A 26738-nucleotide genomic window follows, 5' to 3' on the forward strand; every position below is an offset into this window, starting at 1 on the left:
GGGGGGGGGGGGGGGGGGGGGGGGGGGGGGGGGGGGGGGGGGGGGGGGGGGGGGGGGGGGGGGGGGGGGGGGGGGGGGGGGGGGGGGGGGGGGGGGGGGGGGGGGGGGGGGGGGGGGGGGGGGGGGGGGGGGGGGGGGGGGGGGGGGGGGGGGGGGGGGGGGGGGGGGGGGGGGGGGGGGGGGGGGGGGGGGGGGGGGGGGGGGGGGGGGGGGGGGGGGGGGGGGGGGGGGGGGGGGGGGGGGGGGGGGGGGGGGGGGGGGGGGGGGGGGGGGGGGGGGGGGGGGGGGGGGGGGGGGGGGGGGGGGGGGGGGGGGGGGGGGGGGGGGGGGGGGGGGGGGGGGGGGGGGGGGGGGGGGGGGGGGGGGGGGGGGGGGGGGGGGGGGGGGGGGGGGGGGGGGGGGGGGGGGGGGGGGGGGGGGGGGGGGGGGGGGGGGGGGGGGGGGGGGGGGGGGGGGGGGGGGGGGGGGGGGGGGGGGGGGGGGGGGGGGGGGGGGGGGGGGGGGGGGGGGGGGGGGGGGGGGGGGGGGGGGGGGGGGGGGGGGGGGGGGGGGGGGGGGGGGGGGGGGGGGGGGGGGGGGGGGGGGGGGGGGGGGGGGGGGGGGGGGGGGGGGGGGGGGGGGGGGGGGGGGGGGGGGGGGGGGGGGGGGGGGGGGGGGGGGGGGGGGGGGGGGGGGGGGGGGGGGGGGGGGGGGGGGGGGGGGGGGGGGGGGGGGGGGGGGGGGGGGGGGGGGGGGGGGGGGGGGGGGGGGGGGGGGGGGGGGGGGGGGGGGGGGGGGGGGGGGGGGGGGGGGGGGGGGGGGGGGGGGGGGGGGGGGGGGGGGGGGGGGGGGGGGGGGGGGGGGGGGGGGGGGGGGGGGGGGGGGGGGGGGGGGGGGGGGGGGGGGGGGGGGGGGGGGGGGGGGGGGGGGGGGGGGGGGGGGGGGGGGGGGGGGGGGGGGGGGGGGGGGGGGGGGGGGGGGGGGGGGGGGGGGGGGGGGGGGGGGGGGGGGGGGGGGGGGGGGGGGGGGGGGGGGGGGGGGGGGGGGGGGGGGGGGGGGGGGGGGGGGGGGGGGGGGGGGGGGGGGGGGGGGGGGGGGGGGGGGGGGGGGGGGGGGGGGGGGGGGGGGGGGGGGGGGGGGGGGGGGGGGGGGGGGGGGGGGGGGGGGGGGGGGGGGGGGGGGGGGGGGGGGGGGGGGGGGGTAGTAAAGACACTTATGAGGTGGACCTGTAATCTATATTTTTTCCATTTGCCATGTCACAGTTAAAAGTAGTTTTGAAAGGATAGAGTGAGTTTTGAAGGTTTTCAATCTTCATCAGAAAATTTGAAAGACCTTATCCTCCACACTCTCTCCTATTAAGACAATACCAAACATAATAATAAGCAATTCACTGTGGATTCAAATGAAAAGTTTTTATAGTTTAAGTTTTGCCTGGGGGGTTGTCATTGGTAAACTTCAGAAATGGTAAACACCAGACAAAGTCGAAACATTGATTCTAGATAAGACTTGATTCTGCCAGTGATATATAGAAATCATCATTGATGGGACTTACATCAAGCCAGTATTGCCAAATGACTGTCCAACAGAACCAGAAAGTTGTGGAAAGAGAGACACGGAAGATGAGTTCCTCTCACCAGCCATGGCATTGTTGAGGGTTGCTGAACTGGAGGTGAAGGGGCTATGAAATGACTGAGCACCAAACTGGCTGCCCAAAGAACCTACCATAAAAATCAAGTCAAAACAACATCGATAAAAGTACATGCAAAAGTATTGTGCTACAAATGTTATACGGCACCTGCATTTCCAAATGGCACATTATTCACCCCAAATGTACCCGACACCTGACTGAAGTTCTCAAAGGGATTTGATTGCTGCAAAGTGTTACTTGGGGTAGCTGATAGCCTTGTATTTGGAAGAGAAAAACATCCATCAAAGCCAGAAGTATATAATTGGAAATTCAATACACCAATACTAAATATTTGAAAGGTAACAAACATTAAGAAATAAAATACAACTATGTAAATTAAAATATTTTAATCGTTAAAAAATGCAATTTCAGAGAGTTCATGGTGCTGAAATTAAAAAAGAATGCTGAAAGTACGAAAAAGTTAAAATGGAGAAAAAAAATTGAAAATGGAAAAACAAAAACAAAAACAAAAACAAAAACAAAAACAAAACAAAACAAAACAAGGAAGGAAAAAAAGCAATTTGAAAAAACAAATGAGGATAAAAGAATGTGAAAATGAGAGGGGGAAAAAGCGGGAGTTCATGGTGTTGAATTTTTTGTTATAAAAAAGAATTTTGAAAGTGTGAAAAAGGAATGTTAAAAAAAAAGTGAACATTGAAAATGTTTTTAAAAAGGATAAAAAAGGGAAAAGATCAGGAAAAAGAATGCTAAAAATGCTTCAAAAAAAAAAGGAAAAGAAAAAAAAAAGCTGGAAATAAAAAACAAGGAAATCCAAAAAAAAAGGAGGAGAAAAAAGAATAAAAGAAAGTAAGGGAAAAAGAAAAAAGAAAGCTGGAAAAAACAGAAGGAAGAGAAAAAGGAATAAAAGAAACTTCGGAAAAATAAATATCAAGCTGCTACCAGGACTAGCTCCTACTGTTCCGTGTGTAGAGATTTTCGATTCTCCACTTTGGAGAATTCCTAAAAGCATTTCTCCAAATTCTAGAAAAATGGAAAAATGGTAGGTAAAAATGGTATCCATTTCTACAGTTTTCCAATTTTCTAGAAAAATGACTTAATTTTCCAATTAGAAACGCACCCCAACTTTTAACTACAATAGCGCATGTTAATATTTAGACAGAACTAATACTAACCCTGTATTCAAAAAAGCGCCCAACTGACTAAAACTTGAGGTGAGTGGAGGACTTTGAGCACTCGTCGTGACATTTTGACTGGCCCCAAAAAGAGGACTTTGAGAACCAGAACCAAAAGCTGAATTTGCTGAAGCTGAATAAGAATTACGAACTAAGTTATCAAATTCAGCTAACTTGGATGTAATTAGACCCCTCTCCCTCTCAACCTGCATTGAATTGAGCATGGAAAACAATTAGAACCAAGTCCATGAGATATTGGAGTCTTCTGTCAGTTCTGATCTCTGTCTCTTAATTTTCATCAGAGGGAGAGATGAGGAGATATGGGGATTGAGGAGGAACAGCTAATGAAACTGTAAAAAAAAAATGAGAGAATAAAAGTTCATCAGAGCCCATTCGCTGTCTTCTTTCCCTTACTTTTAGGTTCAGCTTGGTATGTTGGAAAGGAATTATGATTCCAACTCCTAATTCCTTTTCCATGTTAGATATAGTTCATTTCACCAGAGTCATGATTCCTTAAGAATTAATGTTTCACTCCACACCATTTCTTTCATTACACGAAAGGAATAGAGATTTCAATGCCAAAATATATTTTATTAGGCTCAAATTATTTTGATAATTGATTAACTAATATCATTGCCCTTGATCCATTCCATTCTTATGTCCAGACAATTCAAGGGTACCAAATGATGCCTTACATTCTTTGTGTCAATTTTTTTAAGCAAATCCCCCAAAAACCTGTTTTTATGGCACTACTTATAGATCATTCCTTGTCTGCAACAGGCATCATAAATAGAGAAAAGAACAAGAAGCTAATGGACATCTTACAATTGATTGTAAGTTCAGCCCACGCTTAGCATCATCATATGCTGCTACTCGCAGCTCTTCATAGCTAACATCACCAATGACATCACAGGGACCACTGCATTCAAATGAAATTATAGGCAAATGTTCATGTCTTCATGATCCATGGTGTCATAAAAGGGTGGATATGTAGAATTAATTAAACTAAGTAAAGTTGAGTGCTTCCTATAATAGAATAAATTATTTGAGGGTTCATGGCATAGCATCCAGAACTATTTCCATCTTGCAACTAACTAGTCAAAGGTGCACAATTCTTTATTGATCTTTTCATATCATGGAGGAGCCCAGTGAATTGAGCAAAATGTATGAGAAGTGAGAAGACTTAGTTAAAATAAGATAAAATAAAATAAAATTAAAAAAACTATACTTTTTCCGGTGCCCATAGCAGGTAAGGTTCCAAAGAGGCTTCTCGTTTTGAAAATCTTCAATGATTTGACGTTTGCAAGACTCTGGATCTGTGCAGCTTTACATGTGGCACAACAAAATCCATCAATTACGAAGTTACAATCATAAAGGCTAGTATAGAAGAGAACTTTAAGTTGCCAAGCACGCACTCACACATGATTTGCTGCTGCCTGCTGATTGTCAGGTTGCCGCGCAGAGGTATTACTGGCATTTGCAGATGAACGGATCCACTTATTTTCAAATGGCTAATAGGAAGAAAAATAGGCAAAATTATCATGCAAATCACACAAGAGTTTATCAAGGAAAGACAGAACACAACTCAATTATTAGAAGGTACGTATCAAATTAACAAATAACAGAGACACCTCAGTGGGTTATACAGGATAAAATTATTGTTATCACACATCATAGCAACATTGTATCCTCATGAAAAACAGACTCCATTATTAAGGTTTACAGTTTAATAATTAGTAACAATAATGCAAATATATTATTATCATTAATAAAATATTAGAGATTCAGATATTCAAGAAACAATTTTTGGCCGGATCAATAAAACCATCACGTATCCACCGAAAGGTTTAGGTTAAGTATAGTAACTAAATTACTGAGGAAAGAACCTTGTGTTGATTCTGTTTTAAACCAACATCATTGGCTCCTCTTGACTGAGAGCTATTCTGAACACCAAACCCGAAAGGATTGGGCGGCTGCTGCTGCTGCTGAAAATTCGTCCTCTGAAACTGGGTGCCACTTTGGCTGCCAAATCCAAATACATTTGGTTTTGGCTGTTGTTGGGTAACATGAAGAAATTTACAACGATCACCGTAATGACAGCTGCACATAAAAATGTGAGAGATCAGACGTTGCTACTTGATAGTACAATGCAATAGACCTATTACAAATATGCAAAACTTGCACCATTTTGAATAAGTAAAGTGTAAACACCAACCTAACACATTCAGTAAACAGGAATGGAGTTCTTCTAGTTACAAAACCAATTTTTCATAGCTGCCCCTTTCTAATCCTAATCAGGGTTTGATCTCATATATTAAAATTACCGCCATTGTAGAAATGTAGAGAAAGGATGACTACTTGAATTTATTCAAATTAGAACAAATAGAGATAAGAATGTCAAAGTAGTTAGATAAAGTGCACAGATCATAATAAACCACGATATAATAATTTGAGCGCATTGAATAACCAAGAAAAAAAATTAAACGGAATTTCTTCAGGGTTTAGGGATAAACCCTAACATATTTCGCCAGTGAGAAGGAGAACGCATACCTTCCACGGAGGAAATTCCGGCACGGCTCTTTCCTGGGAGGCATTCTCAACTTATAGACACAATGATTTTGGCCGGAAAATTCCTCGTGTCCGTGCGAAGAAAGTCGCCGGTTTGCCGCCCGGCGGGTTAACCCGTTTTAGCGCCTTTTTATACTGCTTAACAGCTGCTTTGAAATCTTTTCCAGAAGTTACTCAGAAAGAAATGAATTGATGAATTGTTGCCGCCTTGAATCCCTTGAGGGTGAGACGCACTTCTTATACTTTTAAAAATTACATTAAAACCTCTGGAAGTTCAAGATTATGCTATTTAATAATGTTTTTAACAGTTGAGCATTTCAGTTCTTTTCAGTTTTCACCAAATAAAATATTTGGATTGTATTTACAATGTGAAAATTGTAATTTATGTCCTCTATAATATGTCAATTATCAATGTTACTTCTAAATTATTAGTGATTTAAATATTGTCCCTCAATTTTTAAAATGGTAAATATATTGAAATATTGCCCTTCCATAATGTGCCTCGTGTTAAATTGTCTTTAAAAAATACAAACAATATATAAAGTTATTAACCTGAAATTGCAGGTACATAAAATAAATTGAACGGTTATTAGGGGTGGATTTCGATTGATGACTAAACCAATGGATTTTAGGTAATTTTCAAAAGTCATGGGGCGAAACGGTTAACACTTAACATACCGGTCTCAGTGAAAGAAGATGAACTAGTGCACCGGACTAGGGTTTTTCTGTCGGAGGGAGAAAGGGCAGGTGGAGAAGAGATGGAAAAAGGAGAAGAAGACGGTGGAAAGACGAGGATTTACGTCGGAGGTTTGGGTGAGGGCGTGACCGCCGAGGATCTGAAGAAGACTTTCTCCTCACCCCAGCTCGGTGCCGTCCAATCCGTCGACCTCATTCGTACAAAAGGCCGCAGCTTTGCCTACTTGGATTTCGTCCCCTCTTCCGACAACTCCTTGCTCAAGCTTTTCAGCAAGGTCTCTCTCTCTATCTATCTATCTATCTATCTATCTATCTATCTATGTATCTATATGATGCTGTTTTAATGCTGTTTGTCTATGTCCTGCTGCCCTTTGTTATCACGTATTGGTAAACACTTGTACACTGTAATTAGTAGAGGCATTTTTTGACTTTATGATAAGAATGTGAAGATTGATGGGCAAGGATAAGGGCAATGAATGGTTAGTTTGCTAGCTACTAAATCAAAATATAACACACCAAATGCATATCTGAGTAGTGACACTTGACATATGAAAATTTTGAATAAATTCCAAAGACTAATAACTCACCCTTGGCATAGCATAAGGTGCAACAATTTCAAGTTTATTGTGCGGTGTGCGTAGTAAATTGCTTCCATTATCTGTTTACATATAGTAGATAATTTTGTAGTAAATTACAATCCAATCTGGTGCAGCATCTTTCTTAAGTGGCGATTTCTCTGTGCACAAGTTTATTGATTTCAGCTTGTGCTTTCCTCTCAATATTCAATTCTCAGTATAATGGATGCATGTGGAAAGGTGGGAGACTAAGACTTGAGAAGGCTAAACAGCACTTCCTTGTACATCTGAAACGTGAGTGGGAAGAAGATGCTAAAGTTGCTAGTGATTCTGCTTGTCCTCCTTCTAGTCCCACAACAGGTTCCTCGGACAAGCCACAGAAGAATCCCAACTTGGAGAAAATGCAGCTTCATATTTACTTTCCCAAATTAAGAAAGGTAAGTCGTTTACTAACTGGAAATTTTCTCCAGTTTTCTGGAAATTTAGAAATTGGAAAACAGAAAATAAAAAACATATTTACTAGCACAGTTTTCCATTTTGAAAACAGGAAATAATTTTCTAGTTTTCTAGAAAACTGAAACACTATAAAAATCTGTTTTCTAAATGGAAAACAGAATCAACTATCATCTATTAGACTATATGTCACTATAATCACATTCTCACCATTATCTACTTACATATTTATTCATTACTATGATTACATTTATTATCATATTTTTTTATTTATCATCATCTTCTATCTTTTCTACTTGCATTACTTATTTAAACATAACTTATTTGATTATGCTTAAAATTATACATCATTCACATTATCAAAATTAAAAATTGAAATCTATACCACGTTTTATATTTGGATTAAACTCAATTGATTATTGGTTTGGATATTTTTAATTATGTTATATCGGATACAAGTTTGGTCCAGATATCGGATATCACAATTTCACATATATTACTATATTAGAATTCAAAATAAAAATTATATATTATATATATGTCATTCAAATGAATATATCCAAACATATTTTAAATATTAGCTCAAAAAATATTAATATTATCTAAATTAAATTTTATGTGAACTTAATAAGTTATTGGTTCAGATATATTTTTATTTATGTTATATACAGATATAAATTTGGTTCGAATATCAAATGTAAAATTTTTACATATATTAGACTTAAAAGTAAAAAATATATTTATTCTATTTAAACAAAATATATTTTAAAATATTTTAAATATAAGGTCTAGAAATCACTCGAAATTAAACTTATTGTTAATTTTATAACGTTAATCTAAAAAAATAAATTTGAAAAAATAAGTGTTAGTAAACAAGTTTTCTAAACAGAAAACAGAGAATGAAAAACAGAGAATGAAAACTGAAAAATTTGATGGACTTTTTTTTGTCAGTACTCTTTTTCTTTGTATTACCTAGATAGTGGATTGAGGGCAAAGATACTTGAGAAATGCAAAGTTATGCTTTTATCCAAATCTCTCTTTTGAATTCAAAGTGATTCATGAAGGTTGTGGCCTGGGTTGAGTTAGTTATGTCTTTTCAAGATGCCTGTAGTTTTTCCTCAAGCGATCTAAAGTGTAATTCTTCTGAAATTTCATGCAGATAAGATTAGTACCTCTCAAAGGAACTGGGAAACACAAATATAGTTTTCAGCGTGTCGAAGTTCCTCGTTTCCCAACCCACTTTTGTTCTTGTGAGGAGCATTCTGGTGCTGCTTATACACCCAAAGAAAAACCCTTGATTGACAAGGAAATTGAAATCGGTGGGGTAGATCAGGAAGAGTTGAACATCATGGCATCGGTCATGAACAAGATATTTGAGAGGGAGAACCGCCCAGAGACAGCTTTTAAGTATGTTGAAGGTTCTGATGGAGTACAAAGTTTAACCAATGTAGCTGATCATAGCATGGTGGATGAAGCTATGGATGATGATGATGATGATGGCATCATTATTAATGTGGTGCAAAGGAAAAATGAGGGAATTAGTACATCATATGATATCGGCAAGAAACCAGTCACACATAATCAGGTATGACTTAATAACTTTGCTATTATGTAGTTGGCTTTATAATTACAGTTACAGATAAGGGAAAGATGTTTACTGGATTTAGTAGAAGTGTTATGCTTGTATTTTCCCAATGGGAAGACCTACCGAGATGACTGTCATGTCTCCCCTTTACTAAAATTAAATGGGCAATAATCTATTGGCCTTGATTCAAGGTTCAAGAGAGGAGGGGGATGGGGTATGGGTAGTGGTTTCATCTAGGCGGTTCTTCCACTTTAGGGAAACTACTATAAAATTTATTGGGTACTAAATTTTTCCTTTAAAAGCCTGTTCTGGAACCTACCCTTTTTGATAGATTTTGACATTCTTTCTTTCTTTATGTTACCCCCACCTTAAATTTCCAGAAATCACCATCTGAGGTAAAGCATGGTGATCAAAAGACGGCTGCCCGAAAGAGGGAATTTCCTCAAGACACAGGTGGTGGTGCAATAGATAATTTGTCTGCAACAAATGATGGGAAGCATAATTTTCGTGCACTGGCTGGTGATGCAGTAGATGCTTGCCACATTGAAGCAAAATCATGTAGCCTGCAATCCAATTGTAAGGCCTCCTCACAGCAGTCTGCTTTGGGAGATCCTGTGGACATCAAAACTGATGTTACACTCAACACTGCAGATGTTGGGGTGGACAGCACTCCTGAAAAGAAGCGACAGCGTCATCAATCAGGGACAGATTTGCAATTTAAACCTGATGGTGTTGATATGTCAAGTTTTACTGATGAAAAAAATCAGGAAAAATCGGAGCAGCATGAGGGTCCAGCCAAAATTGGTGAAGCTTCTTCTAGCAAGGTAAATGCATCTACAAAAAAGTCAGCCAAAGGTGCTTCATGGCTGCAAACATCCTCATGGACACAGTTGGTCGGTGGTATGAATAGCAGTTCATTTAGTATTTCTCAAATTGTGCCCAGTTTCAATTTTGAGAGGCAGGACTTGTCAATATCCAGTGGGTCTGGCAAGCAGGAAAATGGCACAGACAATTCTAAAGGAAATATGTCAAAAATGGGGGGAGGAACTAATGTCAATCCTCCACCTGCTCCTGGAATTTCCATAGATGGTGCTTCAGAAGAGAAAAGCAACAATGTTCAATTGGATCAAGGGGTGTCCAAACCAGATAATCACCAGCAGAGGGATGGGGTAACTAATGAAGAGAAGAAAGACCAATTGACCTCAAAACAAACATCCCTGCCAGACGTGAGCATTGGAGAAACTTGTTCTTTCACAAAAAGTGCTACTTCAATGAAACAATGGATGAAGGCAAAGACAGCTTTGAGTGGCTCACTTAAGAAGAAGGATAAGTAGGTTCTTTGAGACACTGACCAAGTGACCATCCAATTATACAGTTTTTTTTTTTTTAATATTTATTATTTTCTTGGTACAACAGAAAGGATTATGCAAGTCTATTTACCATGTGAATGCACAAGGAGTTAGATTTCGCATTCAATTTTTTTGGTTGGATCTTTGGTGAGGTTGATTCTAGATTTGTACTGAACTTCATGTGTCCAGCACGAAAAGGTGAAAGCCAAGTTAGTTGGGTTATTTTGACATTCATACCCAGTAAAATTTATAATTACTAAGGAGGCATTTTAAGAATATTATAATATTGGATAGCTTCAATCAAGATAATCAGGTTGTTAATTTAGTAATCGTAAAGTTACAAATTTAACTTTCAATGAGAGGTACTTATTGACCACTTTAATTTCTACTTATTAGCTAATATTTTGCTGGTTAAAGTTACAACGCTATTTTCGCCTTTTACATTCAAGAATACTATAATACCAATTTAACAAACGTGCAAAACAACGTAGAGGCAAAACCTTTTACCTTAAGAAATCAGAGTACATTCATGTCTACGACAATGAAAATATATCGTCATCATCCATCACTGGGGAAGCAGACGGACTTAAAAGCAAGCTCCGAGGAGTCTTGTGGGAGTACAGGCTATTCAATAAGATTAAAAATGGCAGTATCTATTTCTTTTTAAGTTGCTGATACAGACAAAGGAGCTTTGAATTTGGATTGGAAGGTAATGCTAAGAAGATGACGATTTCGACTGCCTCCTACCGCTCCTTAAGTTCCTGCTCAAATTGAAGTAATTTTTCACGAAGAGGTTGCAAAAACAATCTAAAATCCTGTTTGATCCGCTGCTTATCTTTTGGTTCAAGATCCTTGTCTTCACTTAGTCTTGCCTCAATCTGCAATTAAACAACCCATATGATATTTTCATGGAGGTATACATCATAAATATGTGCTAGTTGATTCATAGAAAGTTATAAACACACACATTGTTTGTAGCAAAAGAATCCAATGTATTACATAGTGAGGACAGTGACACAAAAATAGCAGTATTTTCTTTCAAAATTTTTACTGTAGCCAGGTCACCACGATCTATACTATATAGCACAACCCATTTTCTTTTGGTTCCTAATATAATTTCTTGAAGATTTAGAGTACAAGAAGTTTATAGTTACAACTTATGCTAAAACATGTACCTGCAAGTCATCCAGCTCACCGAACGAGAACTCTGGTATCTCTATATGGCCCTTGACCACCTTCTTCTCAGCTCCAACAAGCCACTCCCCTAATTTCAACTCACACCGTTAACACTTAGAACAAATAATACAGAAGTATATATTGAAGTAATTTAGTAAACAATGAAAAATAGAACTCAAATAAAATGAGAAAAAGCCACACATATGTAAGATGAAAGTTATATGATGAAATACATAGTATAAGAAGTGGAGGAAATCTACCTTTCACCTTTAGTGTTAGCTCATATGTGTAGCCAACACGTTTTTTGTTCCGCACAGTCACCAAGAATGCCTGATATGACAATCAAACATGTTAGTGACAAATTACAGAAATGTAATGTCTCTGAAGTGATTCTATTTACGTATTTAACACAGATAGGTGTTAAGTAAAATGGTGTGGTTGAAATTTTTAAAGCACTCACATCACCGTTACATCTTGTTACTTCTGTTATTTCAGCTTTGCCGCCAGACAGTTCCACAGATCCCACAGATACAAGCAATTCCTGCGGTTGGGAGAAAAATGAGGAAGTTCTTTTCATATAGCTTTTCATATATATATATATATATATTTGTACATATGAGCACCTAATCTCCAATTGTACGCCTAGCTGAACACATATGTCACCATTTTATTTATTTCGTTTTTTGGGTTTTGATCAGGGATTTTCTTCTTCTTTTTTTTTTGGTAGGGGGTAGGGGTAGGGGTAGCGATGTGCTAGCAAATGGCTGCATATTTCACCAAAACAAAAATATCCATTAAGACTGTTTAAGTACCCTATTATGTAATTATAGGGAGCTTCTCCCATGCACTCCAAATCACTTTTTGTGGTTCCCTAATTGTCCCTTCACAATACTATATTCAAGGATGGTCCGATGGATGAAACAAAGTAATTTAACTTACTGTTTTGACTTCCACACCCCAAAATTCTCCTCGCATTTTAGATGTTTTTCAACACTATGGGTTTATTGGGGTATGTAGTATCAAAAGGTGCCTAAATTGACACTCTGGTAAAACTGGTGAATCAAATTAGCTTTTTATAATCTACAACATTTTATTTTAAAAAAATGGAAAAGAACAGTTTACTCCAAACTGAATTTATCCAAAAATCTCTTGCAGTCTTGCACAAGTGTTCTACATTTTTTTTTATATATAAATATGGGGTGCCTAAACTGGCTCTCATGCCACTATGACATGAATTCTGTTAGATGTACATATCTAAGTTTTATAAAAAGTTAACAACAATAAAAAATTTTAAAAAAAAAAAATCAATAAACATATAAAACTTTAAGAATTACGGTATTGAAGATTAGACCATCAAAAGGTTCCAAATTATATATTTGGGGCATGCTTATTGAGTTATTGACATGAGGTTTTTAAAAGGAAAATTTTAAATGGTAGTTTTTTAGTTGGTGTGTGTGATAAATTTTATATTCAATCTCAATTTATTCTAATTCTATTTTTCTTTTCGTTAAATATGGAATGTAGTAATATTAAAAACTTAAGAATACCAAAAATACTGTCATCGCCAGATAGTAACCATTCTGCCAGAAACAGTTCAATTAATTAATATGTAACACATATTTGAGTGGCATAACTCTAGCTGAATAATAAAAATCAGCTCTTATCTTGTAAAATTACCCATTTTTCATTTTGTTGCGAGTAATAAAAGACTAACAGCAAACAAAAATATCAAATAAGTAAAGGCAGAAACAGCATAAAAGACTGAAACATCACATTTTCAAAAATAAAAACCAGAAAACTGGGGTAATCATACTCTAAAATGAGTATCTAAGTTCAAACCTTAATCCTATCATTTGCCCATTTATTTAGACTTTTCTCTTCCCAAGTTCCAGCCTGCAAAGAAAACAAAGCATAAGTGAAAATGCAAAGCATACCAAGTAAAGTAGTAATAAGCTTGGAATAAGTGAATAATGTAATTTGGTTTGGGTTGAGGTGGGGTGGGGGGAAGTGATAAAAAATCAATAAAAGAGCAGAGACACATAACACAAAACATCGAATGTTGTAAATTCCCCAAATTGAAAACAACTTGAGAGATTTGCTTGCCATCCAAGTCACATAAATTTCATAAATCAGCTTTCCTTATGTTTGATTGGAAACCAATCCTTTCAACTAATTTTTTGCCTATTATTTTCATTAATCTGTAATTTGTCTGCATGTTTCAGCCTCATTATTATATGCTATTACAGGATATTCTCATTTCTGTTCTATATCAGTAACTGAGATTGCCTAGACGCTTGTAAATTCAATGCTTAAAATTGAGGCACTAGGGGAGGAATTTGAAGTAGCTTAATTATCAGTGGTAAAGAGTAGTTTAAGATTTAAGTACTTAGTTCAGTTTTTTATATCGCCACCAATAACATAATTCAGTTTTTTATATTTAGATCATGTCACCCGTCTTTTTATATGAAAGCTGATTTGCCCCACTTCATCTAACACACCAATGACCAATCCTGTGTTCCTAAAAATTTCATGCCAAGTGCACCAAGTAATAGGAAAAAGAAGAAGAAGAAGAAGAAGAAGAAGAAGAAGAAGAAGAAAAAAGATATAATACCCCTTTGGTCCCTCAACTAGTCAACTATAGTAGTATTTCCACTTTTAGTCCTAAACATTTTCAAATTGACCAAATTCAGTCTGAAATGCACTAACATTTGGACATTAATTTGGTTGATTTGAAATAGTTGAAGGACCAAAAGCGGTGGAATTAACAGTCAAGGAACACAAATTGAAACACTACTATAGTCGAGGGACAAAAGATGCAATTAATTCAAGGAAAAACAAAAGCACTATTTTTGGGGAATCATAGTCCATGGATCAGTTCCCCTCCCAAAATCCAAAGATTTTCAATTTTCAACCACTCTTTGAGTAATCTGCCACCAATTACACACGTCATATGCCCAGTAAGTTATTTCCAAGTACTGTGTTTGAGAGGGACAAACTATCACTATTGTTTAATATTCCATCATGGAATAATTACTAATTCATTATGACCAATTGTATCAACACAAATTTAATGTTCAATTACACCAACAGTAAAATAATGTCCCCTCTGCATAATGAACAACAATAGGTTCGGAAAAACACCGACCATTTCCAAAAGCACCTTCTAGTTTATACCCTACACTACCAAAATTGTAATCAATAGCATGATCCAGCCGAATAACTAATAATAGATAAATGCAAAATAACTCGGCCAACAAAGAAGACAAAAATGACAGGGATATAGAAACCTACCCTATTCCAGGCGGAGCCAAGATGGGTGGGGGTTTGATTGTTAGGTTGGTCCCCTGGGTTGAGCTTCCGGGGAACCGGCAGGGGAGCTGCGTCTGGGGTTTTATCCCTAACCCAGTAGGTATACGACGACGGAGTCTCCTCCTTAGGCTTCCCCTCGGCGGCGGCGGCGGCGGCGGCGGCGGAAGCTGCACCTCCCTCCATTATTGTTATTATTGCAAATCAAGATCAAGAACTAAAATCTTTTATCTTTATCAGCAATATAACGACAACGGATCTCAATGGCACAGCGGAGAATGACGCTATTTAGAGCAGAAACGAGAAATCCAATGGGCTACTTCATACTTCAAGATCAAAACTTCGGTTATTATATCATCAGTACTGGAAATGAATAGAATATTTTTTCCCTAATTAAATAAATGTTAGGGTTCACCTTTCCCTTGATTCCGGAAGCTTCGGGTGAATCGTAGGCTATAAACCAATGCGGGCTCGGGTCGGGCTTACGATGACGATTACGCCGCGTAGGCGCGTAGCTAAATAACACGTTGGAAAAATAAATAAATAAATAACACATTTGTTCAAAATTGACTCCCAGTCCGACGACCGCGGGTGGGATTTATACTTTTCTACTTTTGAGTCAAACTGCATACCAAGTGATCATTTTATCCCCAACTTGGCTCTAAACTAGTTTAGAGCTGGTGATGTCCTTAAAACTAAATTGGTCACTATATTATATCGTATTTTTTTTAGGTAAATTCAATTGATTGAGATTATCAAAATTGATATTAATTTATGTGCGGGATAATATTAGTTTTTGTGTTGAATAATATTACATAACAAATTTAAAAGTGCGAAGTACTTTACCAAAGAGTTAGGAGTGCAAATTGGGATATGAAGCAAAGTAAATATGTGATGCGTAAAGATTGAAAGAGTGTGTTGTAAAATAAATAACGAAGAAAGTTTGGAAGTCAAAGTGTGGCAATGTATAAAATATAAAGAAGATTATGAAAATGGCCGCCAACTAGTGCCTCTCCCCACTCCTCGGCTTGGCTTCAACCAAGGGCAGCGCACCAGGGGGGCAATAGTGGCTAGGCACTAACAAGTCGAGCCGATAAGAAGAGGGATATGGCGAGGGGTTTGACAATTGGAAGGTTGGGGGTGTTTGACAGCTTGACGAGACACGTTGGATGGTTTAAAATTGTTAGGCATCATCGTCCACTTATTATTTGCATAGAACAAGTTCACAGGTCTCTTGTCTTCGTCCGGGTATAATAATAGTGCCTCGTGCCAACTATCCAATTGGGCCTAGATGTTGGGTCACTCGACAATCTAATTGTAGTCTAATTACAACATTCTACGGACATCAATATTGTTGATATAGAATATAACTTGGTACACCGACCTACATGCCCAAAGGACATGATCGGACCCGACTATCCATGCAGTGAGGAACCGTTCCTGACTTGATCCGAGATCGGGTGAATATTGACCAACCTGACCTTAAGCTTATGACCTTTATTAACTTAGAGAGATTATGTTCTTACTATTTTATACTCGGTCCCGACCCAAGTGACTGACCTCGATACCAACCCCCTATAACCTTTGACAATAACTTGAACCAGGCTTAATAATCGTTGGTTATTCAGATATTTCGTTACACATGGACGCTATTCCTTCGCCTCAAGACCGTTGAGTGCATGTATAACACGTGGCATGCATGCCGACCTCCCTGCATGTGTCCCTTTCAAATCTACTATAAATACACCGCTAGATGCCTGTACGAGGGACTTTTGACACATTCTCTCTCAAAGAGTAATCATGAGCTCGAGAACCTCCGACCTTCCATTTCAATCTCCCAAGCTACTATACCCAAAATATACACAGATGTGTATACCGTATAGTATTTACACTATTAATTGTAAATATTATATGACTGTTTTTTCCTATATTATTCAGTTTACAGTAACTCTCTACACTAAGAATCATCATTAAATATTATTCAATTGCCATATACTAATCTTATGTTTTTTTCTTGGTTTTATCCTATCCATAATTTATGGTGAAATTGCCTCCCTTTTTTTTTCCTTTAATATCAATTTCAGTTTTGCGGGATTAGTTCTAAGTCTACAAGACCCTCGCTCCTACAGCCACTACATAGTTAAATCGCGAGAGTGTTTTTTATTTTTTATTTTTTGTATGTTTATCAGTTTGTCTTTGATCATTTTTTTTTGGGTCAAATTGACAAAGTAATCTTATTGAACTTTTATGGCAATTCTTTAAAAAATTAAATTTATCAAAATTTGTAAATAGTTATTTTATTAAACCTGTACATAAGGAAAGCGACGTGACGAACATTATAACATAGAAAAACAGGAAAGTTAAAAGAAGACAACTAATATGAAATATTTAAAATTATATTTATTCAATTTATAGGAATGATCAAGTTGCTGTGGTGGATGAGTGGATCACTGGATCTTGTGGCATTTAGTTGAAAATGAATATCATCATATATTAAAAATCCAATTGAAATTCATAAAAAATTTAAGGTTAAGTAAAAAATCAAATTAAAATATCGACATCAAAGAAAAATTACGGAGTATAATCTAAACTTTACTAGACTTGCACGTAATAATCTAGAATGGATAATTACGGAGTATAATCTAAACTTTACTAGACTTGCACGTAATAATCTAGAATGGATAATTGGATGGATATAGAAAATAAAGTCTAATCCGAAGGCATAAACCGACGTGTTTGGAGGGGGATGGTGTGGAGTTCGTGCCTTGTTGGTATTCGGTCAATTGCCTGACAGAAAGACCAACCATGAATGATGCGGTAAAATACTAAAATCCCTTGAAGAAACTCCTAGTGCGCGCTTTTTGGTGGTTGATTGAGCTTTACTGTTGATTTAATGGCAGGAAGAGGTGTCACAGCTTGATTACTCTCAGGATGTGGGAGACAATGGAGCTTATTACACGGTGGATGAAGCACTGTCGGCGGCGGGGTTTGGGAAATTTCAGTTCTTGGTGCTTGCTTATGCGGGGCTCGGTGCGGTGGTGGACGCAATGGAGGTGATGATCCTCTCCTTCATTGGCCCCTCCGTGAAGTCCGTCTGGGGACTTTCCTCCGCCCAGGAAAGTCTCATCACCACTGTTGTTTTCGCCGGCATGTTAGTAGGAGCTTATTTCTGGGGCATCGTTGCTGATAATTGTGGAAGAAGGCTAGCTTCCTCTTTACTCTGATTTTACTTTCCCTCTTCTTTTGCTTTACTTCAGTGGCTTATTTATAAACTGGCAAGATCACTCAAATGAACTGTCACAATTTTACTTCGGTAACCCATGCCCATGGCTTTATTAGGGATTCTAATAAGCAGTGCAATTAGTATTTCTTTGGGATGAGGGCAACCCCATCCGAGTTGGTCGGTTAGTTTACTTGGTAATCACAAGTTCCAAAGTTCTTGGCTTTTTGTAGGAGCTGCCTATTGGCCTCGGTCAGTTTGATCAGGTCAGCTATGTGCAACCTAAACTTGTTTATCTCTTTGTGTCCTTTGCCAATCCTCAATGCGAGCTTTCAAAATATTTGTTAGAGATTATCTAGTACTTACGAGTTGTAATGATTACTTATGAGAAAGCTTTGCAAGGTTAGGAGAAATGTGCCATCCTAAAAGATAGCCTCCATGCCAGTACCTGAGTCTATGTTACTGGGATTATTTGCCATCCATTTAACTTGCTAAATATTTGACCAAGGTTATCATATGCTAATTTTGATTACTATTAGGCATTCTGTTATTGTAAGAGGTGCCCCTTATTATCTCATAATTAACATAATATACAGAATTCAGTGTCAGAAAGAATGTAGATAGTGTTTAATTATTCAACTCTCTACACTGCTAATGTACTGAGCGCTCCAGCACATTATGGAGTCTACATTGAGCTTATTACATTGTGAAGTATGCCCATGAGTTGATTGAATGTTGCATTGTTTCCTTTTCCTACCCATATCATAGTTGGCTTTATTGGGTATTCTGAGAATAAACTTCCACCATTATCACTTTTTGACTATAAATAGAATATTTGGGTCGACATTAACTCAGTTTTGTTTAATTACAGTGTAAAATTTCATTATTGTTTCATCTAGTGCACTTTAAAAAAAAAATGATGATTATTACATTTCCATCATATTTTATGTGTAAAAAAAATATTTCCTTAATTTGTTTGGTTTTACATTTGTCTTTGTCATTTTTGTACAGCACTTGAACTGTTTCTTTTCTTTCATTTGCCATCCAGGAAGGGTCTTTTGAGTGTAGCAGTCGTGACAACTGTAACTGCATTTTTAAGTGCCTTTTCCCCAAATTATATATCTTTGCTTGTCCTTCGTATGTTGGTCGGCACTGGCCTGGCCGGTGGGCCTGTGTACTCCTCTTGGTTTCTTGAATTTGTACCTCCAGGAAACCGGGGGTTATGGATGGTTATCTTCTCAACTTTCTGGACAGTTGGAACAGTACTAGAGGCTTTGTTGGCATGGGTATGCCCCTTGACCCTTGTGCATTTGACAGTATGCTTCCATGATTTTTGTATTTCTTCAGCAACAATTTAAATAGTTCAGAGCATCCATATTTCATGGTCATTATATTCTTGCTTTCTCTGTTTATTTCCAGTCTGCATAAGTAGGCTACAAATTTAAGCCACAAATTGGGAGGAATCTGGTGTCTTCACTTGCTTCAGAAACCATATTCTTTTACACAAATTAAGTGTAATACACTGCACAACGTTTTGATTAATTCAATTATTCATTTGCTTTAAAATAAAATGGAATCCATGGTTTTGATGTGTGCACTTAGCTGAATTCTCTTGTTTATTACTTTCATGCCCTAGTTAACAAACTTTATGCTTATTGCTTTATTCATTGTGTAGATCATTATGCCAAAATTGGGTTGGAGGTGGTTGCTTGGTCTATCATCAGTACCATGTTTCGCGACGCTTGCCTTTTATGGTTGGACAATAGAATCTCCTAGGTATTTATGTACAAAAGGCAGAGTAAAAGATGCTTATAATGTCTTGAAGAAAGTAGCTGCAGTCAATCAGACAGAACTTCCCTTCGGAATGCTTGTTTGTGACAACGTGCCTGAGGCCAATGAAGAATTACTTTCCAGGCATAGAAACAAATTTGCTAATTACAAAGCGGCCTTTTCTTCTCTATTTCCTCTATTTTCATCTAGATTAATAAGAACTACCCTTCTTGTTTGGGTAGTTTATTTTGGAAATTCATTTTTGTATTATGGCGTTATATTGTTGACTTCAGAGCTTAGCAGTGGCGAAGCTAGATGCATATCAACTACTCCAAACTTGAACGATGACTATAGCCTTTACAGAGATACCTTCATAACCAGTCTAGCAGGTTCCCCCGATTTGTTTCACCTTCGTCTATTCCTTCTCGGATTTAATGCCGATACAATCTTTGTCGCTTATTTTGTTCATTTCCCCCTTGCAGAGCTTCCTGGTCTTGTTTTATCAGCTGTCCTAGTGGACAAAGCTGGTCGTAAAATGTCATTGGTGCTTATGTATGGAGCAGGCTTCCTATTTCTCTTGCCACTCGTTATCCATGAGCACGAGTTTCTAACTACAGTTTTATTATTCGGAGCTCGTATGTGCTTTATTGGAACATTCACTGTCGCTGGCATCTATTGCCCCGAGGTAAGGCGCAAATCCCTTGCCATCTCAAGGAAATTCGATTCTTTCTTCCTTCGATCTTTCCCGATACCTCCAGAGTTCATTTTGTATGCATTCAGCTTTCTGGAATCGACACAATTTTGCAGTTAAAAAAATGCAAGAACGTCATGCTTTTATTTTCTTTCGTGCAGATTTATCCAACCTCTGTAAGAACAACCGGGGTTGGAGTTGCGAGCGCTGTTGGGCGCATCGCGGGCATGATCTGCCCGGTTGTCGCGGTGCAATTCATCAGTGGCTGTGAAATGACTGCTGCAATACTTCTATTCGAGGCTGTGGCAATTGTTTCGGGAGTAGGAGCTTTGCTTTTCCCACTGGAAACCAAGGGCCGGAAGCTAACTGATATTGTTTCTTCATGAAAGTTTTCTATGGAATTTACAGGGCTGTATGTTGTTTCACTGAGATGTATGTGCTATAGTGCTGTATATAGACGTGATTGATCCCAGTGTATATGTTTCTGCACTAATGAGGGACGTTTTGAGGAGAAACAAGGGGTGCTCAATTAACGGTTAATTATTTTGAAAGAAAAAAGTGTCAGGGAGCTCAATGACATCTCTGTGGTTCTTCTAAATAGAAGGTCACAGGTTTGAATCTTAGTGGAGGCATTAATACATATATACTACATTGTAATAGATGCCTGTAAAGGCAGCTCAAGTGATAAGAGAGTTACACTGCAGCCGAGAACCTGGAAGGTAGTTGTAACCTTTAGAATAAGGCAATCACGATTAAACATTGTCATTGCCAGACAAATAATGATGTCTGCCGGTCTTAAACACTTTCGATCAAATATGAAATTGTCTTCGACCGAGAGGAGAGTAGCAAAGAGAGAGGTGAGAACTGAGACTGAGACGGTTGGTTGTGGTGGCGCAGAGAGAGTGGCGAGGATGATATGTACAAGTATATATATACATGAATATCAATATTGTATTAAAAAAGAAGTACAAAGGTAATGAGGTTATCGTTTTGACTAAAAAAGATAGTCAAAATTGTAATCCCATTTATGTGTTCCACGAAAACATCCAAAATTGTAATCCTTTCACATTTCAAGAAAGCTCCCAAAATAAAATGTTGTTGCATACCTTTCACATTTCAAGAAAGCTCCCAAAATAATATTTCTATAGGAATTCTATTACATGTACTCCCAACATCATTTTTATTCCATGATGTGACAACCAAGTATATGATATTTTCATCATATGAGTCACAAGAAAAGTGTCTACATTCAAAATTAGAAAAATGTGCAAATAAGCCATCGAACTATTTTGAAATTAACAATTAAGCCATCGAACTATTTTGAAATTAACAATTAAGCCATCGAACTCGAATATATTCCAAATAAGCCACTGAACCAAAAAAAACAAAAAAAAAAACAAAGTAATAAGACACTAAACCGGGAAAAAAAATAATAATTAAATTTTTAACATGTCATTTGCATATTCTTGCCATTGGCGACGACTTTTCTGGCGACCGGCGAAAGCTTCCAGAGAAGGCAACCTGCGACCAGTTTTGGTCACCTTCTCCGGGACATCACGACAGATTTGGGAGTCTGTTTAATTTCAATACCTTTAAATTTATACTTAGTTTGATTTTAATGATTCTAATTGCTACCAATTTGTAAGGTTTAATTGAGTTTTAGTTTTACAATTCAAATTACGATGTTAATACCAATTATTTAGATAAAATTTGTATGTAGTTTAATTTGCATTGGATTATACATGTAATACGGATAATTTTTTAATTGTTTTTAAAAATTACATTTTTGAATTTTCATTTTTGTTATCTTTAATATATAAAAGTAATTTTATATTGACATAAAATAATAATTTTGAAGAGAAAATAATATTTATTGAGAAAAATAATAATTTTTTAATATGATATGATGTTGAAATTTACTTTTAAAAGTGAATTGAGATGTAATGAAAATAGTAAAGTAGCTTATAGCTACAAATTTTATGCTATAAAAATAGCATCCATATTTAGAAATGAAAGAATATTACACGAATAAAATAGTCTTGTTTAGAAATGAAAGAATTTTATCTTTCATGTTCGATGGTGCCAGACTAGGGAAATCAACACGTGACATGTGTTGAGTGGCGATGCGCGAGTACGGTTGAGGACGTGGGACGAGTAATAGCCTCACGTACTGATAAGTGATAAGCTATAATCCTATATGATATGATCGAATGGAAAAGGAAAATTTAATAAATTATGTTGTCTCCCAGTATTTTAGAAAACGTTTAGAAAATGACGATTGAAAACAGTGCGTGGGGCCATGGGGGACTAGGCATGGAGGTACACAAATTTTTATTTATTTATTTTTTTTGGGAAAGAACAAAAACGAGTTCTGAAATTTAAATGCGTCCATTCAATCAATTTCGTACTAAATTTTCATTTCATTCAAATTCTCACCAAACCAAAATACAATTTGTTAGGAAAATTAACTAACATTAAATTTAAACCTTCGAAAGGATGACCGAATGAGTTAAATATGATTTTCATACCAAAAAATTATTGGTTTGGAGTTGAGTTTATCCTCGAGTAGTGGTCGACGGAATAAAAATTGTTCCACATTAAAAAAGTAAATGGATTCTTAATCAATTTACCAAATTAATCGATTATATTTTGAGGCCATGAAAAATATTTTCCTCATTCTTATAAAATATTTTATATTTCCTCAAAAAAAAATATTTTATATAAGTTAAACAAAGAAAAAGTCGATTTTTTTCAAATTTAAGAAAAACATTTTTCTGCCAAACAAATCTGCCCTCAAATTTTATTTTGAATACAACTAACTCTATCTCTATTACATTGTAATATCTGCACTCAAGTTAAATAACACAATTCAGTTACGAAAGAGGAATTTAATTTGCAAAAGGAAGTAATTTGAGTGGGAAGGACAAGCACGTAAATGAGTAGTGAGGATTATGTGCTGTTCAAATGAAGCAGCGCCACGTAGGGGAAATGTCGTGAGAAGCTGCCTAAAATCATGTGACTGGCGGAAGCATTTTGGGAGCAAATCCATATTTGTCAACATACAATCATTACATTTTATTTGTTATTTAAAGGAATAACTAACATTTTTTTATTAATTACTTAATTAAGCAATCACCTAATCATCGGCCATTGAAATACTTATACGAAGAGTACTCGTATACTTCTTTGGACTATCACTGAGACACTGACTGATTCCTATTCTCTCGCTTCTCTTGTCAGATGCTACAACTATCATACCAAGCGTTTTCAGCATGATTGATGTGGTAATGTTCTTCGAGAAACTTCGTGGTAGTAGATGATGAATTGATGATAGTAGTAACGGTTGATTTTGTTGATTGAGTTTTTGCGGTGTTGTTAATGTACAGGAGGATGTGGTGCCGCAGCAGGTTCACGGACCGGGAGGAGACGATGCCGGCGTTTACTATTCGATCGACGAGGCGCTTTCTGCGGCGGAGTTTGGGAGATTCCAGTATTCGGTGCTTGCATATGCAGGGCTGGGATACCTTATGGACGCCATGGAAGTGATGCTTTTGTCGTTTATTGGCCCCTCTGTTAAGTCTCTATGGGGACTATCCGCCGCCGAGGAAGGCTTAATCACCACCGTCGTGTTCGCCGGCATGCTGATCGGAGCTTATTCCTGGGGCGTCTTCTCCGATAATTTCGGAAGAAGGCTAGTTTCCTCATTTCATATACTCGTCTTTATCTTTATGCGTTTTTGCATTACTTGAGTAGCTAATTGCTTGTTTGATCTATGAACCAGTAAGATGATTATACAGTCACACTAAAATATAGATGCTCTAATCATCATTTGCATCCTGTATGTATATCTGATCTGCAACAATGGTTTTGGATCTGAGAGAAACCATTAGATAAACTGGTTTGCCCTAATACGTCTGTATCTAAATGTGTGACCAAGGTTTTTATTTACTGAACAATGGGAATGATTAAGAAGTATGATAGAAAAAGTGCTTCACCTTATTCTCAAGTACACAATAAACTGAATATACAAATTAAGTCTGTTTGTAAACAAGGTAGATGACATTTCATTACACTTTTGTCTTGTTTTACAGGATAATGTTTACTTAATTTGTCTGGTACCTAACATTAACAATGGTTTACTTTCATTTGGCATACAGGAAGACTATGCTGAGCATAGCAATTGTGACTACCATATTTGCTCTTTTAAGCTCATTTTCCCCGAATTATACATCCTTGCTCGTTCTTCGTGCATTGGTTGGTACCGGCCTGGGTGGCGGGTCTGTATACTTGTGTTGGTTTCTTGAATTTGTACCTCCAAAAAACCGCGGCATGTGGATGGTTATCTTTTCAACTTTCTGGACAGTTGGGACAATTCTTGAGGCTATTTTGGCATGGGTATGTGCACCGGATAGCCAGTATTTACATAGATCTTGTGCTTAATGCAGCTCTGAGCAATCTGCCTGAGGTTTTTTTTTGGTGCTTGATACTTCTGATTCACATTGAACTTATAATATAAGTGTTTCCTGTCTCCAACCCATGTGTGATAAAGCTTATACAGCTGCCTCTCTTAGAAACTCAGCTAATATGAGTGCCCTACATCCTTCATGAATCATCAGGCTTTTTCAGTTTCCAAGTTATTTGGTAACTCTCTTCTGGTTAATGCTATATTGTAATCTAGGCTTTATTTCTTGTCCCTATTCTATTTTTGGTTCTTAAGTAGTGAAGTATGCATGTAGGGGAACCCCTTGACTCCGTATCTATTTCTGCACATGCATATCCTGGTGAATAAAGCTTATGCACATGCTTAATATTTGTTGTAGGTTGTTATGCCAGGATTGGGTTGGAGGTGGTTGCTTGTACTGTCATCCTTACCATCTTTTGCAGCAGTTGCCTTTTATGGGTTTTCGGTAGAATCTCCTAGGTATTTATGTACCATAGGTAGGATAAAAGATGCTCATAGCATTTTACAAAGGATAGCTGAAGTCAATCAGACAAAACTTCCGGTTGGAATGCTTGTTTGTGAGCAAATGACTGTGGTCAATCAAGAAGCATTATTACCCAAGCAAAACAACAGCTATGCTAGATATAAAGCCGGATTTTCATCTCTGTTTTCAATTTTTTCATCCAGTTTGATAGGAACTACCCTTCTCATATGGGTGCAATATTTTGGGAATGCATTTCTATATTATGGGGTTGTTCTGATGACCTCAGAGCTTAGCAGTGACCAAACTAGCTGCATGTCAACTATTTCAGACTCAAATGACGGGTCTAGCCTCTATAGAGATGTCTTTTTCACCAGTCTAGCAGGTACGCTTTTGTTGGTTTCTGTTTGAATACCTCATGCCACTGCTGCTTATCTCATCTAACCTTTCTCGTGTTTCAGTTGCAGTTAATTGCAAAGCAGTGACTGTTGGCCACTTTCAGTTTCTTTTTTCGTTTATTTTTTAATGAAAAGTTTTTGTATGCAGAGGTTCCTGGTCTTATTTTAGCAGCAGTCCTTGTGGACAAAATAGGTCGAAAATTCTCAATGGTGTTTATGTATGCATTGGGCTTCCTATTTCTTTTACCACTTGTTTTACAGCAGGATGAAGCTTTAACTACTCTCTTATTATCTGGAGCTCGTATGTGTTTTCTTGGAACATTCACAATTACTGTTATATATTGTCCTGAGGTAATAATTTTATTTTATTTTTGGATAGTAATGCGTTTTTTATTCTGATATGAAAAGTTAAGCTGGCGAAGTGAGAGGTACTTGAACTCATATTTACACTTAATGCTGATGTGGTGAGCGAGACAATATGGTTGCGGTGGTTGAAGCAACCAACTCCATCCCTGCTACATTAGCATAGAGTACCAATCCGAGTGCATGTAACCATACTCCAAATTTGGATATGCATATGCTAGATTTTCACGTGGCTTTAGATGAATGTCAATAAACAGTAGGTGTTTATTTGTTTTCTTGTCTGCAGATATATCCTACCTCCGTCAGGACAACTGGTTCTGGAGTTGCCAACGCTGTTGGACGAATTGCGGGCATGATCTGTCCTATTGTTGCTGTTCAATTTATTTCGGGGTGTGAAATAATGGCTGCCATACTTTTATTTGAGGTTATAGCAGTTGTTTCAGGACTTTGTGTTCTGCTTTTCCGGACGGAAACCAAGGGCCAGCAACTTAGTGATACGGTGGTTGCTTCATGAACATTTGTTTCCGACTATTCAAAAACTGCGTGCTACGCTTCTCAGTAATAATCTAATAAAATGTATTCGTGTTTGATTTGCATATTGCTGCCTGCCTGTTTTTCATGGCAAATTATTGTATGGACCATATAATTGTGTGGACCATAAATAAAATATATATTTTTAATACATTAAAAGTATATTATTTGTGTACTATTATTTAATTATATATAAAAAAAATCATGTCCTTTCAAATAATGTACGGAGTACTTTATATATATAATGTACTTTTTTTTTTTAACAATGTGAATCTATTATAACCAAATCAAAAGGTTCTCTACAAGCTAAGCCCAAAACTGACTATATATATAATG

The 26738-nt window shown here is 38.5% G+C and overlaps 5 protein-coding genes and 1 pseudogene across 6 annotated transcripts; 3 read left to right on the forward strand and 3 right to left on the reverse strand.

Annotated features, from left to right (window-relative positions):
- Window positions 1-1234, reverse strand: part of LOC116012751 — a 6123-nt pseudogene extending 4889 nt beyond the window's left edge.
- Window positions 1235-1407: 173 nt separating this feature from the next.
- LOC115995831 (zinc finger CCCH domain-containing protein 46-like) lies at window positions 1408-5601 on the reverse strand. Its single transcript, XM_031234983.1, has 8 exons — window positions 5350-5601; window positions 4686-4899; window positions 4219-4310; window positions 4028-4123; window positions 3625-3718; window positions 2800-3005; window positions 1775-1881; window positions 1408-1697 (listed from the first exon to the last, which is right to left on the reverse strand). Exons 1-8 carry the CDS (start codon window positions 5391-5393, stop codon window positions 1528-1530), a joined length of 1023 nt encoding a protein of 340 aa, XP_031090843.1. The 5' UTR covers window positions 5394-5601; the 3' UTR covers window positions 1408-1527.
- A 415-nt stretch (window positions 5602-6016) lies between these two features.
- Window positions 6017-10259, forward strand: LOC116020102. Of its 2 annotated transcripts, none has more exons than XM_031260586.1 (4): window positions 6017-6338; window positions 6857-7075; window positions 8251-8676; window positions 9057-10259. In XM_031260586.1, exons 1-4 carry the CDS (start codon window positions 6126-6128, stop codon window positions 10008-10010), a joined length of 1812 nt encoding a protein of 603 aa, XP_031116446.1. In that variant the 5' UTR covers window positions 6017-6125; the 3' UTR covers window positions 10011-10259. The 2 variants fall into 2 exon arrangements, with proteins under 2 accessions (XP_031116446.1, XP_031116455.1); XM_031260595.1 differs by having other exon boundaries at window positions 6199-6338; window positions 6776-7075.
- Window positions 10260-10506: 247 nt separating this feature from the next.
- On the reverse strand, window positions 10507-14910 carry LOC116020116. Its single transcript, XM_031260607.1, has 6 exons — window positions 14493-14910; window positions 13041-13094; window positions 11662-11742; window positions 11462-11531; window positions 11201-11289; window positions 10507-10903 (listed from the first exon to the last, which is right to left on the reverse strand). The coding sequence occupies exons 1-6, from the start codon at window positions 14691-14693 to the stop codon at window positions 10769-10771; spliced, it is 630 nt and encodes a 209-aa protein (XP_031116467.1). The 5' UTR covers window positions 14694-14910; the 3' UTR covers window positions 10507-10768.
- A 2256-nt stretch (window positions 14911-17166) lies between these two features.
- Window positions 17167-20965, forward strand: LOC116032883 (organic cation/carnitine transporter 7-like). Its single transcript, XM_031275626.1, has 6 exons — window positions 17167-17324; window positions 17408-17709; window positions 18776-19013; window positions 19403-19886; window positions 19980-20182; window positions 20350-20965. The coding sequence occupies exons 1-6, from the start codon at window positions 17313-17315 to the stop codon at window positions 20572-20574; spliced, it is 1464 nt and encodes a 487-aa protein (XP_031131486.1). The 5' UTR covers window positions 17167-17312; the 3' UTR covers window positions 20575-20965.
- Window positions 20966-23310: 2345 nt separating this feature from the next.
- LOC116024686 (organic cation/carnitine transporter 7-like) lies at window positions 23311-26467 on the forward strand. Its single transcript, XM_031265652.1, has 6 exons — window positions 23311-23472; window positions 23575-23879; window positions 24346-24583; window positions 25009-25495; window positions 25657-25859; window positions 26158-26467. The coding sequence occupies exons 1-6, from the start codon at window positions 23461-23463 to the stop codon at window positions 26383-26385; spliced, it is 1473 nt and encodes a 490-aa protein (XP_031121512.1). The 5' UTR covers window positions 23311-23460; the 3' UTR covers window positions 26386-26467.
- Window positions 26468-26738: the final 271 nt, after the last annotated feature.

The sequence above is a fragment of the Ipomoea triloba genome, chromosome 1 (genome assembly GCF_003576645.1).
Source record: "Ipomoea triloba cultivar NCNSP0323 chromosome 1, ASM357664v1".
NCBI lineage: Eukaryota > Viridiplantae > Streptophyta > Magnoliopsida > Solanales > Convolvulaceae > Ipomoea > Ipomoea triloba.